The following is a 17,500-nucleotide window of genomic DNA, read 5'->3' on the forward strand; positions in this document are numbered from 1 at the left end:
CCACACAGACCAGGGGTTAGAATCCACACAGACACAACAGACCAGGGGTTAGAATCCACATAGACACAGCAGACCAGGGGTTAGAATCCACACAGACCAGGGGTTAGAATCCACACAGACCAGGGTTTAGAATCCACAGAGACACAACAGACCAGGGGTTAGAATCCACATAGACACAGCAGACCAGGGGTTAGAATCCACACAGACACAGCAGACCAGGGGTTAGAATCCACATAGACACAACAGACCAGGGGTTAGAATCCACATAGACACAGACCAGGGGTTAGAATCCACATAGACACAGCAGACCAGGGGTTAGAATCCACACAGACACAACACACCAGGGGTTTAGAATCCACAGAGACACAACAGACCAGGGGTTAGAATCCACACAGACACAACAGACCAGGGGTTAGAATCCACACAGACACAACAGACCAGGGGTTACAATCCACATAGACACAGCAGACCAGGGGTTAGAATCCACATAGACACAGACCAGGGGTTAGAATCCACATAGACACAGCAGACCAGGGGTTAGAATCCACACAGACCAGGGGTTAGAATCCACACAGACCAGGGTTTAGAATCCACACAGACACAACAGACCAGGGGTTAGAATCCACACAGACACAGCAGACCAGGGGTTAGAATCCACACAGACACAACAGACCAGGGGTTAGAATCCACACAGACACAACAGACCAGGGGTTAGAATCCACACAGACACAACAGACCAGGGGTTAGAATCCACACAGACACAGCAGACCAGGGGTTAGAATCCACACAGACACAACAGACCAGGGGTTAGAATCCACACAGACACAGCAGACCAGGGGTTAGAATCCACACAGACACAGCAGACCAGGGGTTAGAATCCACACAGACACAACAGACCAGGGGTTAGAATCCACACAGACACAACAGACCAGGGGTTAGAATCCACACAGACACAGCAGACCAGGGGTTAGAATCCACATAGACACAACAGACCAGGGGTTAGAATCCACACAGACACAGCAGACCAGGGGTTAGAATCCACACAGACACAACAGACCAGGGGTTAGAATCCACACAGACACAGCAGACCAGGGGTTAGAATCCACATAGACACAACAGACCAGGGGTTAGAATCCACATAGACACAACAGACCAGGGGTTAGAATCCACACAGACACATCAGACCAGGGGTTAGAATCCACACAGACACAGCAGACCAGGGGTTAGAATCCACACAGACACAACAGACCAGGGGTTAGAATCCACACAGACACAACAGACCAGGGGTTAGAATCCACATAGACACAACAGACCAGGGGTTAGAATCCACACAGACACAACAGACCAGGGGTTAGAATCCACATAGACACAACAGACCAGGGGTTAGAATCCACATAGACACAGACCAGGGGTTAGAATCCACACAGACACAACAGGGGTAAGAATCCACACAGACACAACAGACCAGGGGTTAGAATCCACATAGACACAGCAGACCAGGGGTTAGAATCCACACAGACACAACAGACCAGGGGTTAGAATCCACAACAGACACAACAGACCAGGGGTTAGAATCCACACAGACACAGCAGACCAGGGGTTAGAATCCACACAGACACAGCAGACCAGGGGTTAGAATCCACACAGACACAACAGACCAGGGGTTAGAATCCACAACAGACACAACAGACCAGGGGTTAGAATCCACACAGACACAGCAGACCAGGGGTTAGAATCCACACAGACACAACAGACCAGGGGTTAGAATCCACATAGACACAGCAGACCAGGGGTTAGAATCCACACAGACACAACAGACCAGGGGTTAGAATCCACACAGACACAACAGACCAGGGGTTAGAATCCACATAGACACAACAGACCAGGGGTTAGAATCCACATAGACACAACAGACCAGGGGTTAGAATCCACAACAGACCAGGGGTTAGAATCCACACAGACACAACAGACCAGGGGTTAGAATCCACATAGACACAACAGACCAGGGGTTAGAATCCACACAGACACAACAGACCAGGGGTTAGAATCCACACAGACACAACAGACCAGGGGTTAGAATCCACACAGACACAGCAGACCAGGGGTTAGAATCCACACAGACACAACAGACCAGGGGTTAGAATCCACACAGACACAACAGACCAGGGGTTAGAATCCACACAGACACAACAGACCAGGGGTTAGAATCCACATAGACACAACAGACCAGGGGTTAGAATCCACACAGACACAACAGACCAGGGGTTAGAATCCACACAGACACAGCAGACCAGGGGTTAGAATCCACACAGACACAACAGACCAGGGGTTAGAATCCACACAGACACAGCAGACCAGGGGTTAGAATCCACACAGACACAACAGACCAGGGGTTAGAATCCACACAGACACAACAGACCAGGGGTTAGAATCCACACAGACACAACAGACCAGGGGTTAGAATCCACACAGACACAACAGACCAGGGGTTAGAATCCACACAGACACAACAGACCAGGGGTTAGAATCCACACAGACACAACAGACCAGGGGTTAGAATCCACACAGACACAGCAGACCAGGGGTTAGAATCCACACAGACACAACAGACCAGGGGTTAGAATCCACACAGACACAGCAGACCAGGGGTTAGAATCCACACAGACACAACAGACCAGGGGTTAGAATCCACACAGACACAGCAGACCAGGGGTTAGAATCCACACAGACACAACAGACCAGGGGTTAGAATCCACACAGACACAACAGACCAGGGGTTAGAATCCACACAGACACAGCAGACCAGGGGTTAGAATCCACACAGACACAGCAGACCAGGGGTTAGAATCCACACAGACACAGCAGACCAGGGGTTAGAATCCACACAGACACAACAGACCAGGGGTTAGAATCCACACAGACACAGCAGACCAGGGGTTAGAATCCACACAGACACAGCAGACCAGGGGTTAGAATCCACACAGACACAACAGACCAGGGGTTAGAATCCACACAGACACAACAGACCAGGGGTTAGAATCCACACAGACACAGCAGACCAGGGGTTAGAATCCACATAGACACAACAGACCAGGGGTTAGAATCCACACAGACACAGCAGACCAGGGGTTAGAATCCACACAGACACAACAGACCAGGGGTTAGAATCCACAGAGACACAGCAGACCAGGGGTTAGAATCCACACAGACACAGCAGACCAGGGGTTAGAATCCACACAGACACAGCAGACCAGGGGTTAGAATCCACACAACAGACCAGGGGTTAGAATCCACACAACAGACCAGGGGTTAGAATCCACACAGACACAGCAGACCAGGGGTTAGAATCCACACAGACACAGCAGACCAGGGGTTAGAATCCACACAACAGACCAGGGGTTAGAATCCACACAACAGACCAGGGGTTAGAATCCACACAGACACAGCAGACCAGGGGTTAGAATCCACACAGACACAACAGACCAGGGGTTAGAATCCACATAGACACAGCAGACCAGGGGTTAGAATCCACACAGACACAGCAGACCAGGGGTTAGAATCCACACAGACACAGCAGACCAGGGGTTAGAATCCACACAACAGACCAGGGGTTAGAATCCACACAACAGACCAGGGGTTAGAATCCACACAGACACAGCAGACCAGGGGTTAGAATCCACACAGACACAGCAGACCAGGGGTTAGAATCCACACAGACACAACAGACCAGGGGTTAGAATCCACACAGACACAGCAGACCAGGGGTTAGAATCCACACAGACACAGCAGACCAGGGGTTAGAATCCACACAGACACAGCAGACCAGGGGTTAGAATCCACACAGACACAGCAGACCAGGGGTTAGAATCCACACAGACACAACAGACCAGGGGTAAGAATCCACATAGACACAGCAGACCAGGGGTTAGAATCCACATAGACACAGCAGACCAGGGGTTAGAATCCACACAGACACAGCAGACCAGGGGTTAGAATCCACACAGACACAGCAGACCAGGGGTTAGAATCCACACAGACACAGCAGACCAGGGGTTAGAATCCACACAGACACAACAGACCAGGGGTTAGAATCCACACAGACACAGCACACCCGGGGTTAGAATCCACATAGACACAGCAGACCAGGGGTTAGAATCCACATAGACACAACACACCAGGGGTTAGAATCCACATAGACACAGCAGACCAGGGGTTAGAATCCACATAGACACAACAGACCAGGGGTTAGAATCCACATAGACACAGCAGACCAGGGGTTAGAATCCACACAGACACAGCAGACCAGGGGTTAGAATCCACATAGACACAGCAGACCAGGGGTTAGAATCCACACAGACACAGCAGACCAGGGGTTAGAATCCACATAGACACAGCAGACCAGGGGTTAGAATCCACACAGACACAGCAGACCAGGGGTTAGAATCCACACAGACACAGCAGACCAGGGGTTAGAATCCACACAGACACAACAGACCAGGGGTTAGAATCCACATAGACACAGCAGACCAGGGGTTAGAATCCACACAGACACAGCAGACCAGGGGTTAGAATCCACACAGGCACAACAGACCAGGGGTTAGAATCCACACAGACACAGCAGACCAGGGGTTAGAATCCACACAGACACAGCAGACCAGGGGTTAGAATCCACACAGACACAACAGACCAGGGGTTAGAATCCACATAGACACAGCAGACCAGGGGTTAGAATCCACACAGACACAGCAGACCAGGGGTTAGAATCCACACAGACACAACAGACCAGGGGTTAGAATCCACATAGACACAACAGACCAGGGGTTAGAATCCACACAGACACAGCAGACCAGGGGTTAGAATCCACATAGACACAGCAGACCAGGGGTTAGAATCCACACAGACACAACAGACCAGGGGTTAGAATCCACACAGACACAACAGACCAGGGGTTAGAATCCACACAGACACAACAGACCAGGGGTTAGAATCCACACAGACCAGGGGTTAGAATCCACATAGACACAGCAGACCAGGGGTTAGAATCCACACAGACACAACAGACCAGGGGTTAGAATCCACACAGACACAACAGGGGTTAGAATCCACACAGACACAGCAGACCAGGGGTTAGAATCCACACAGACACAACAGACCAGGGGTTAGAATCCACACAGACACAACAGACCAGGGGTTAGAATCCACACAGACACAACAGACCAGGGGTTAGAATCCACACAGACACAACAGACCAGGGGTTAGAATCCACATAGACACAGCAGACCAGGGGTTAGAATCCACACAGACACAGCAGACCAGGGGTTAGAATCCACACAGACACAGCAGACCAGGGGTTAGAATCCACACAGACACAGCAGACCAGGGGTTAGAATCCACACAGACACAACAGACCAGGGGTTAGAATCCACACAGACACAACAGACCAGGGGTTAGAATCCACATAGACACAACAGACCAGGGGTTAGAATCCACACAGCAGACCAGGGGTTAGAATCCACATAGACACAACAGACCAGGGGTTAGAATCCACACAGACACAGCAGACCAGGGGTTAGAATCCACACAGACACAACAGACCAGGGGTTAGAATCCACACAGACACAGCAGACCAGGGGTTAGAATCCACACAGACACAGCAGACCAGGGGTTAGAATCCACACAGACACAGCAGACCAGGGGTTAGAATCCACATAGACACAACAGACCAGGGGTTAGAATCCACACAGCAGACCAGGGGTTAGAATCCACACAGACACAGCAGACCAGGGGTTAGAATCCACACAGACACAACAGACCAGGGGTTAGAATCCACACAGACACAACAGACCAGGGGTTAGAATCCACAGAGACACAACAGACCAGGGGTTAGAATCCACACAGACACAACAGACCAGGGGTTAGAATCCACACAGACACAACAGACCAGGGGTTAGAATCCACATAGACACAACAGACCAGGGGATAGAATCCACACAGACACAACAGACCAGGGGTTAGAATCCACACAGACACAACAGACCAGGGGTTAGAATCCACACAGACACAACAGACCAGGGGTTAGAATCCACACAGACACAGCAGACCAGGGGTTAGAATCCACACAGACACAACAGACCAGGGGTTAGAATCCACATAGACACAACAGACCAGGGGTTAGAATCCACACAGACACAACAGACCAGGGGTTAGAATCCACACAGACACAACAGACCAGGGGTTAGAATCCACACAGACACAACAGACCAGGGGTTAGAATCCACACAGACACAACAGACCAGGGGATAGAATCCACACAGCAGACCAGGGGTTAGAATCCACATAGACACAGCAGACCAGGGGTTAGAATCCACACAGACACAACAGACCAGGGGTTAGAATCCACATAGACACAGCAGACCAGGGGTTAGAATCCACATAGACACAACAGACCAGGGGTTAGAATCCACACAGCAGACCAGGGGTTAGAATCCACACAGACACAGCAGACCAGGGGTTAGAATCCACACAGACACAACAGACCAGGGGTTAGAATCCACATAGACACAACAGACCAGGGGTTAGAATCCACATAGACACAACAGACCAGGGGTTAGAATCCACACAGCAGACCAGGGGTTAGAATCCACACAGACACAGCAGACCAGGGGTTAGAATCCACACAGACACAACAGACCAGGGGTTAGAATCCACATAGACACAACAGACCAGGGGTTAGAATCCACAGAGACACAACAGACCAGGGGTTAGAATCCACACAGACACAACAGACCAGGGGTTAGAATCCACACAGACACAGCAGACCAGGGGTTAGAATCCACACAGACACAACAGACCAGGGGTTAGAATCCACACAGACACAACAGACCAGGGGTTAGAATCCACATAGACACAGCAGACCAGGGGTTAGAATCCACACAGACACAGCAGACCAGGGGTTAGAATCCACACAGACACAACAGACCAGGGGTTAGAATCCACATAGACACAGCAGACCAGGGGTTAGAATCCACACAGACACAACAGACCAGGGGTTAGAATCCACACAGACACAACAGACCAGGGGTTAGAATCCACACAGACACAGCAGACCAGGGGTTAGAATCCACACAGACACAACAGACCAGGGGTTAGAATCCACACAGACACAACAGACCAGGGGTTAGAATCCACACAGACACAGCAGACCAGGGGTTAGAATCCACACAGACACAACAGACCAGGGGTTAGAATCCACACAGACACAACAGACCAGGGGTTAGAATCCACATAGACACAGCAGACCAGGGGTTAGAATCCACACAGACACAACAGACCAGGGGTTAGAATCCACACAGACACAGCAGACCAGGGGTTAGAATCCACACAGACACAGCAGACCAGGGGTTAGAATCCACACAGACACAACAGGCCAGGGGTTAGAATCCACATAGACACAACAGGGGTAAGAATCCACACAGACACAGCAGACCAGGGGTTAGAATCCACACAGACACAGCAGACCAGGGGTTAGAATCCACACAGACCAGGGGTTAGAATCCACACAGACACAGCAGACCAGGGGTTAGAATCCACATAGACACAACAGACCAGGGGTTAGAATCCACACAGACACAACAGACCAGGGGTTAGAATCCACACAGACCAGGGGTTAGAATCCACATAGACACAACAGGGGTAAGAATCCACACAGACACAACAGACCAGGGGTTAGAATCCACATAGACACAACAGACCAGGGGTTAGAATCCACATAGACACAGCAGACCAGGGGTTAGAATCCACACAGACCAGGGGTTAGAATCCACACAGACCAGGGGTTAGAATCCACACAGACACAGCAGACCAGGGGTTAGAATCCACACAGACCAGGGGTTAGAATCCACACAGACACAGCAGACCAGGGGTTAGAATCCACATAGACACAACAGACCAGGGGTTAGAATCCACATAGACACAACAGACCAGGGGTTAGAATCCACACAGACACAGCAGACCAGGGGTTAGAATCCACACAGACACAGCAGACCAGGGGTTAGAATCCACATAGACACAGCAGACCAGGGGTTAGAATCCACATAGACACAGCAGACCAGGGGTTAGAATCGACACAGACACAGCAGACCAGGGGTTAGAATCCACATAGACACAACAGACCAGGGGTTAGAATCCACACAGACACAACAGACCAGGGGTTAGAATCCACACAGACACAGCAGACCAGGGGTTAGAATCCACACAGACACAGCAGACCAGGGGTTAGAATCCACATAGACACAGCAGACCAGGGGTTAGAATCCACACAGACACAGCAGACCAGGGGTTAGAATCCACACAGACACAACAGACCAGGGGTTAGAATCCACACAGACACAACAGACCAGGGGTTAGAATCCACATAGACACAGCAGACCAGGGGTTAGAATCCACACAGACACAGCAGACCAGGGGTTAGAATCCACACAGACACAGCAGACCAGGGGTTAGAATCCACACAGACACAACAGACCAGGGGTTAGAATCCACACAGACACAACAGACCAGGGGTTAGAATCCACACAGACCCCCCCCCAACAGGTACCTGTCCTGTATATGTATGCCTCATCCTCACTGCTGGGCTGCCAGATAGGAACAGGCCCCATCTCAGCTGTCAACTGGTACTGAGTCAACAGGCCATGCAGCTGAACCGGTTTCAGACTGGGGTGGTCCGCGCACAGCACCTTCCAACTCATCTAGAAATATATAGGGAAATATATAAATAAATATATCAGAATATATATGGGTACATATATCAGAATATATAAACTAGCTTCAGACTGGGGTGGTCCGCGCACAACCCCTTCCAACTCATCTAGAAATATATAGAGAAATATATAAATAAATATATCAGATTATACAGACTAGCTTTAGACTGGGGTGGTGCGCACACAGCACCTTCCAACTCATCTAGACAGAAATAGATACTGAACAAGGGGGTGCTGAGGAGTATTTCTGTCTGTAATAAAACCCCTTTGTGGGGAAAAACAACTTCTGATTAGGTGGGCCTGGTTCCCCAGTGGGCCTGGCTCCCTAGTGGGTGGGCCTGGTTCCCCAGTAGGTGGGCCTGGTTCAATTATTTACTTAAAAATAATACAATGTGATTTTCTGGATTTTTGTTTTAGATTCCGTCTCTCACAGTTGATGTGTACCTATGATAAAAATTACAGACCTCTACATGCTTTGTAAGTAGGAAAACCTGCTAAATCGGCAGTGTATCAAATACTTGTTCTCCCCACTGTATATAAGAATACATAGACATAAATATATCAGAATATATAGAGAAATACACATTTCTGAACCTTATCAAGAGTTGAGTTAAAGGCCCAGTGCAAAAAATGCGATTCATCTGTGTTTTATATTTATTTCCACACTGTAAGTTTGGAATAATACTGTGCAAATCAGTAGGATGGAGTTCTGGCCTTCCTGGTGAATTAGTTAAGAGACCAATAAGACAGACAGTTCCAAACCTCTCAGCCAATAACAGCTAGTTTTCAGTTTCCCCTCCCCACTCAGACCACTCCCAGACAGTTCCAAACCTGAGAAACTCCTCTTTGCTAAGAAACACTTTTTTTGTTTCTTGTTGACCAATCACAGTAAAGTACTTCATTGTTACCCAGAAATGATTTGATATTGATATAAAAATGGCTGCATTGGACCTTTAAGGTGAGAAAAGGTTAGAGGTCAGGGGTCAGGATGTGTGATGTTACCTGTGTTAGCTGCTGAGGGGGTGTGGCCAGGATGCTGACAGCGCTGTTGAACTTGTTGAAGAACTTGTCTGCCAGGTAACTAAGCCCCGCCTTCCTAGTCCACTCTAGAACCATCCTGACACAGGCCTGAACCTGGAGAACCTTAGAGCGTTGGAACCAGCCCCGCGACGGACCTACACACACACACACACACACACACACACACACACACACACACACACACACACACACACACACACACAGACACACACAGACACACACAGACACACAAAAATAAAGATACCGTTATTTCCACAGTTATACCAGAACACAATCCACACCTGTCTGGTTAGTCTGTTGTAGAACACATTCCACACCTGTCTGGTTAGTTTGTTGTAGAACACATTCCACACCTGTTTGGTTAGTCTGTTGTAGAACACATTCCACACCTGTCTGGTTAGTTTGTTGTAGAACACATTCCACACCTGTCTGGTTAGTCTGTTGTAGAACACATTCCACACCTGTCTGGTTAGTCTGTTGTAGAACAGATTTCCTGCCAGAAAATTTGTGATCAGCTTTTCGCCGGAGTTGCGGGTTTCCTAGGGCAGGAAGGGGAATACCTCTCTCTCCTTCTCTCTCTCCCTCTCTCTCTCTCTCTCTCTCTCTCTCTCTTTCTCTCTCTCTCCTGGGAACACCATCGAGTAGCTAACCAGAACTACAGAGTCAGACACACATGCACACACACACACACAGAATTCTGTGCAGTTAGGTGTTACTATGGAGACAGCAGAGACTGCAGTCCACCAATCATTACTCTCTATCAGCCTGCTGTACATGTTTGGTGAGGGAGGGGGAGTGGGTGAGGGAGGGGTGAGTGGGTGAGGGAGGGGTGAGTGGGTGAGGGAGGGTGAGTGGGTGAGGGAGGGGGAGACTAAAAGGGGTGTAGGGTGAGAACGGGTGACCTTCCTAACAGCGATGTCACAGACTTAGACTGATGTACTCTCTCTTCCGCTCTCTCCCCCTCTTCCGCTCTCTCTCTCGCTCTCTCCCCCTCTTCCACTCTCTCTCTCGCTCTCTCCCCCTCTTCCACTCTCTCTCTCGCTCTCTCCCCCTCTTCCACTCTCTCTCTTTCGTTCCCTCTCTCTCTCTCTTTCTCTCTCCCCCTCTTCTGCTCTCTCTCTCGCTCTCTCCCCTCTTCCGCTCTCTCTCTTTCTCTCTCTCTCCCTTTCGCTCTCTCTCTCAAGTTTTGAGCAAAAAACTTAAAGGAGCTGGTCTGATGGGAATCCGTGATGTCATTAGCCTCCCCCTTGCTTGAGGAACAATAGCCCCCCCCCCCCCCCACATGTCATGACTAACCTGGACCACCTATTGAGAGGTGCCTTTTGTTCAGTAAATCAGGTATTACATGAGGTGGAAAGGAGACTGGAGTCATTAGTGCCACTTTAAGAGGTACAGCAGCTAATCCCTGTCCAACCCTCCTCCTCCTTCACCTCCTCCTCCATCACCCCCTCCTACCCCACCCCAGAGGTACAGCTCCATCACCCCCTCCTACCCCACCCCAGGGGTACAGCTCCATCACCTCCTCCTCCTTCGCCCCAGGGGTACAGCTCCATCCCCCCTCCGCCCCCCCCCAGGGGTACAGCTCCATCCCCCCTCCGCCCCAGCCAATGGGTTCCCCCCATCACCTCCTCCTCCCCCTTCACCCCAGGGGTACAGCTCCATCACCCCCTCCTACCCCACCCCAGGGGTACAACTCCATACCCCCTCAGCCCCAGCCAATGGGTTCCCCCCATCACCCCCTCCTACCCCCCCAGGGGTACAGCTCCATCCCCCCTCCGCCCCAGCCAATGGGTTCCCCCCATCACCCCCTCCTCCTAATAGGCTTACAGTCTGGGAATATGATCATCTGTCCTCGCTGCTCTGAGAGACTGAACCTTAACCCCTCAGACACTACAAACACAACACACACAAAACCTGGACCGTAGTCCTCAGCAGAAATGGTCTTCTGATATAATCTGCTTACAGGTCACCGTTTGTCACAGCAAACACTAACACACAATACCACTCAGCTATCTCTCTCTGCCTCTCTCTGCCTCTCTCTGCCCTGGTTGCTATGGCATCTGACATTGGCTGTACCTGCTGTTACCATGGATACCATCGCCGCCAGAGAAACATCAATGAACAGAGAGAGAAACAGATACACTACATGGCCAGCAGTATGTGTACACCCCTTCAAGCGTATACAGGTGTATAACATCGAGCACACAGCCATGCAATCTCCATAGACAAACATTGGCAGTAGAATGGCCTTACTGAAGAGCTCAGTGACTTTCAACGTGGCACTGTCATAGGATGTCACCTTTCCTACAAGTCAGTTGGTCAAATTTCTGCCCTGCTAGAGCTGCCCCGTAGTGACCATGTAGTCTATATATACATTAATACATCCAGTGCTTTCAAACACAGAGAGAGAGACAGAGAGAGAAAGGGGGGAGAAAGGGGAGAGAGAGAGAGAGAAAGGGGGAGAGAGGAAGAGAGAAAGAAAGAGAGAAAGAGAGGGAGATAAAGAAAGGGGGAGAGAGAAAGAGAGAGAGAGAGAAAGGAGGAGAGAGAGAGAGAGAGAGAGAGAAAGAAAGATCTCTGTTAGGAAGGTCATCAGCTCTCACCCTACATTGCTTTTAGCTCCCCCATCTTACCCTCCATCCCAGACATCTCTCTTCCTCCCCCATCCCCCCCTCCATTAATAAAGCCTATCAGAGGAAAAGAGAAGAGGGGAGGTGGGAGGGGGAGGTGGGAAGGGAAGGTGGGAGGTGGTCAAGGACAAATCTAAAGCACGAGTTGCTTTCCTCTCCTCCGTCAAAATGCTGACACACACACAGACACACACACACACACACACACAGACACACACACACACACATTACACACACACACCATTCCTCGTCTAGGGATTTACCCTGAGGCAGACTAATGGAAGTGTGCCTCTCTGTCTGTGTGTTTCTCTGTGTGTTTCTCTGTGTGTGTGTTTCTCTGTGTGTGTGTTTCTCTGTGTGTGTGTTTCTCTCTCTGTGTGTGTGTGTGTGTGTGTGTGTGTGTGTGTGTGTGTGTGTGTGTGTGTGTGTGTGTGTGTGTGTGTGTGTGTGTGTGTGTGTGTGTTTCTCTCTGTGTGTGTGTGTGTGTTTCTCTCTGTGTGTGTGTTTCTCTCTGTGTGTGGTTGTGTGTTTCTCTCTGTGTCTGTGTTTCTCTCTGTGTGTGGTTGTGTAGTGGTTCCCAACCTTTTTTCAACCTTAATGGGATAAAAAAAAACATTCTGTGGCACCTAAAATGTTCCTATGAATGTATTCAGTGGTAATGACCTCCATCTCTTCTCATCCTGCATCTATGTCCTCTGACAAACCTTTAGATTAAAGCTTATTCTATTTTTTCATTAGTTCCTTATCAATCAATCAATCAAGTTTATTTTATATAGCCCTTCGTACATCAGCTAATATCTCGAAGTGCTGTACAGAAACCCAGCCTAAAACCCCAAACAGCAAGCAATGCAGGTGTAGAAGCACGAAGCATTAGTTCCTTATTCATGAGGATTAATGTGTTCTCTGTTTCTAAGGTTGAAATCCAAATGTATTTTCCACCTAGATGTCACAACACTTTGACATATTACATTGAAACGACATTGATTACTACACCAGCTCTGTCAGGAGGAATGGGTCAAAATTCACCCAACTTATTGTGGGAAACTTGTGGAAGGCTACCCGAAACATTTGACCCAAGTTAAACAGTTTAAAGGCAATGCTACCAAATACTAATTGAGTGTATGTAAACTTCTGACCCACTGGGAATGTGATGAAAGAAATAAAAGCTGCAATAAATCATTCTCTCTACTATTATTCTGACATTTCACATTCTTAAAATAAAGTGGTGATCCTAACTGACCTAAGACAGGGAATTTTTTACTAGGATTAAATGTCAGGAATTGTGAAAAACTGAGTTTAAATGTATTTGGCTAAGATGTATGTAAACTTCCGACTTCAACTGTATGCATTTATGTGTATATATATATATATATATATATATATATATATATATATATACAGTGGGGAGAACAAGTATTTGATACACTGACAATTTTGCAGGTTTTCCTACTTACAAAGCATGTAGAGGTCTGTAATTTTTATCATAGGTACACTTCAACTGTGAGAGAAGGAATCTAAAACAAAAATCCAGAAAATCACATTGTATGATTTTTAATTAATTAATTTGCATTTTATTGCATGACATAAGTATTTGATACATCAGAAAAGCAGAACTTAATATTTGGTACAGAAACCTTAGTTTGCAATTACAGAGATCATACGTTTCCTGTAGTTCTTGACCAGGTTTGCACACACTGCAGCAGGGATTTTGGCCCACTCCTCCATACAGACCTTCTCCAGATCCTTCAGGTTTCGGGGCTGTCGCTGGGCAATACGGACTTTCGGCTCCCTCCAAAGATTTTCTATTGGGTTCAGGTCTGGAGACTGGCTAGGCCACTCCAGGACCTTGAGATGCTTCTTACGGAGCCACTCCTTAGTTGCCCTGGCTGTGTGTTTCGGGTCGTTGTCATGCTGGAAGACCCAGCCACGACCCATCTTCAATGCTCTTACTGAGGGAAGGAGGTTGTTGGTGTAGATCTCGCGATACATGGCCCCATCCATCCTCCCCTCAATACGGTGCAGTCGTCCTGTCCCCTTTGCAGAAAAGCATCCCCAAAGAATGATGTTTCCACCTCCATGCTTCACGGTTGGGATGGTGTTCTTGGGGTTGTACTCATCCTTCTATTCCTCCAAACACGGCGAGTGGAGTTTAGAGCAAAAAGCTCTATTTTTGTCTCATCAGACCACATGACCTTCTCCCATTCCTCCTCTGGATCATCCAGATGGTCATTGGCAAACTTCAGACGGGCCTGGACATGCGCTGGCTTGAGCAGGGGGACCTTGCGTGCGCTGCAGGATTTTAATCCATGACGGCGTAGTGTGTTACTAATGGTTTTCTTTGAGACTGTGGTCCCAGCTCTCTTCAGGTCATTGACCAGGTCCTGCCGTGTAGTTCTGGGCTGATCCCTCACATTCCTCATGATCATTGATGCCCCACGAGGTGAGATCTTGCATGGAGCCCCAGACCGAGGGTGATTGACCGTCATCTTGAACTTCTTCCATTTTCTAATAATTGTGCCAACAGTTGTTGCCTTCTCATCAAGCTGCTTGGCTATTGTCCTGTAGCCCATCCCAGCCTTGTACAGGTCTACAATTTATCCCTGATGTCCTTACACAGCTCTCTGGTCTTGGCCATTGTGGAGAGGTTGGAGTCTGTTTGATTGAGTGTGTGGACAGGTGTCTTTTATACAGGTAACGAGTTCAAACAGGTGCAGTTAATACAGGTAATGAGTGGAGAACAGGAGGGCTTCTTAAAGAAAAACTAACAGGTCTGTGAGAGCCGGAATTCTTACTGGTTGGTAGGTGATCAAATACTTATGTCATGCAATAAAATGCAAATTAATTACTTAAAAATCATACAATGTGATTTTCTGGATTTTTGTTTTAGATTCCGTCTCTCACAGTTGAAGTGTACCTATGATAAAAATGACAGACCTCTACATGCTTTGTAAGTAGGAAAACCTGCAAAATCGGCAGTGTATCAAATACTTGTTCTCCCCACTGTATATAGATACAGTACCAGTCAAAAGTTTAGACACACCTACTCATTCAAGAGATTTTCTATATTTTTACTATTTTCTACATTGTAGAATAATAGTCAAGACATCAACACTATGAAATAACACGTATGGGATCAAATAGTAACCAAAATAGTGTTAAACAAATGAAAATATATTTTATATTTGACATTCTTCAAAGCAGCCACCCTTTGCCTTGGTGACAGCTTTGCTCACTCTTGGCATTCTCTTTTGGCATTGAATGGAGGAGACAGGTGAATGAAGGATGTTTAAGCCTTGAGACAATTGAGACATGGATTGTGTATGTGTGTCATTCAGAGGGTGAATGGGCAAGACAAAATATGTACGTGCCTTTGAACAGGCACAGCCTTGCCTTTTGTGAAAAATCACTCGCACTTGACTTTTTCCTTCTAGCTCTGACCTTGCTGTTAACTACCTTAATGAGGAAAATGTACTTACTATGACTGAGATGTGGTTGTCTCACCTAGCTATCTCTAGATGAATGACTGAGATGTGGTTCTCTCACCTAGCTATCTCAAGATGAATGACTGAGATGTGGCTGTCTGACCTAGCTATCTCAAGATGAATGACTGAGATGTGGCTGTCTGACCTAGCTATCTCTAGATGAATGACTGAGATGTGGCTGTCTGACCTAGCTATCTCTAGATGAATGACTGAGATGTGGCTGTCTGACCTAGCTATCTCTAGATGAATGACTGAGATGTGGCTGTCTGACCTAGCTATCTCTAGATGAATGACTGAGATGTGGTTCTCTCACCTAGCTATCTCTAGATGAATGACTGAGATGTGGCTGTCTGACCTAGCTATCTCTAGATGAATGACTGAGATGTGGCTGTCTGACCTAGCTATCTCTAGATGAATGACTGAGATGTGGTTATCTCACCTAGCTATCTCTAGATGAATGACTGAGACGTGGTTCTCTCACCTAGCTATCTCTAGATGAATGACTGAGATGTGGTTGTCTCACCTAGCTATCTCTAGATGAATGACTGCGATGTGGTTCTCTCACCTAGCTATCTCTAGATGATGGACTGAGATGTGGTTGTCTCACCTAGCTATCTCTAGATGAATGACTGAGATGTGGTTGTCTCACCTAGCTATCTCTAGATGAATGACTGAGATGTGGCTGTCTCACCTAGCTATCTCTAGATGATGGACTGAGATGTGGTTGTCTCACCTAGCTATCTCTAGATGAATGACTGAGATGTGGTTGTCTCACCTAGCTATCTCTAGATGATGGACTGAGACGTGGTTGTCTCACCTAGCTATCTCTAGATGAATGACTGAGATGTGGTTGTCTCACCTAGCTATCTCTAGATGAATGACTGATATGTGGTTGTCTCACCTAGCTATCTCAAGATGAATGACTGAGATGTGGTTGTCTCACCTAGCTATCTCTAGATGAATGACTGAGATGTGGTTCTCTCACCTAGCTATCTCTAGATGATGGACTGAGATGTGGTTGTCTCACCTAGCTATCTCTAGATGAATGACTGAGATGTGGTTGTCTCACCTAGCTATCTCTAGATGAATGACTGAGATGTGGTTGTCTCACCTAGCTATCTCTAGATGAATGACTGAGATGTGGTTCTCTCACCTAGCTATCTCTAGATGATGGACTGAGATGTGGTTGTCTCACCTAGCTATCTCTAGATGAATGACTGAGATGTGGTTGTCTCACCTAGCTATCTCTAGATGAATGACTGAGATGTGGTTCACTCACCTAGCTATCTCTAGATGAATGACTGAGATGTGGTTGTCTCACCTAGCTATCTCTAGATGAATGACTGAGATGTGGTTGTCTCACCTAGCTATCTCTAGATGAATGACTGAGATGTGGTTCTCTCACCTAGCTATCTCTAGATGAATGACTGAGATGTGGTTCTCTCACCTAGCTATCTCTAGATGAATGACTGAGATGTGGTTCTCTCACCTAGCTATCTCTAGATGAATGACTGAGATGTGGTTGTCTCACCTAGCTATCTCTAGATGATGGACTGAGATGTGGTTGTCTCACCTAGCTATCTCTAGA

The 17,500-nt window shown here is 47.9% G+C and overlaps 1 protein-coding gene across 4 annotated transcripts in view; it reads right to left on the reverse strand.

Annotated features, from left to right (window-relative positions):
• Positions 1-17,500, reverse strand: part of radil (Ras association and DIL domains) — a 95,758-nt gene that overhangs the window by 30,301 nt on the left and 47,957 nt on the right. For all 4 annotated transcript variants that reach the window (XM_071390204.1, XM_071390206.1, XM_071390205.1 and 1 more), the window contains 2 exons: positions 9,762-9,934; positions 8,597-8,747 (listed from right to left, as the gene is read on the reverse strand). In XM_071390204.1, the coding sequence (XP_071246305.1) occupies positions 8,597-8,747; positions 9,762-9,934 (324 nt within the window). The remainder of the gene's footprint in view (positions 1-8,596; positions 8,748-9,761; positions 9,935-17,500) is intronic.

This window comes from Salvelinus alpinus, chromosome 2 (assembly GCF_045679555.1).
Source record: "Salvelinus alpinus chromosome 2, SLU_Salpinus.1, whole genome shotgun sequence".
NCBI lineage: Eukaryota > Metazoa > Chordata > Actinopteri > Salmoniformes > Salmonidae > Salvelinus > Salvelinus alpinus.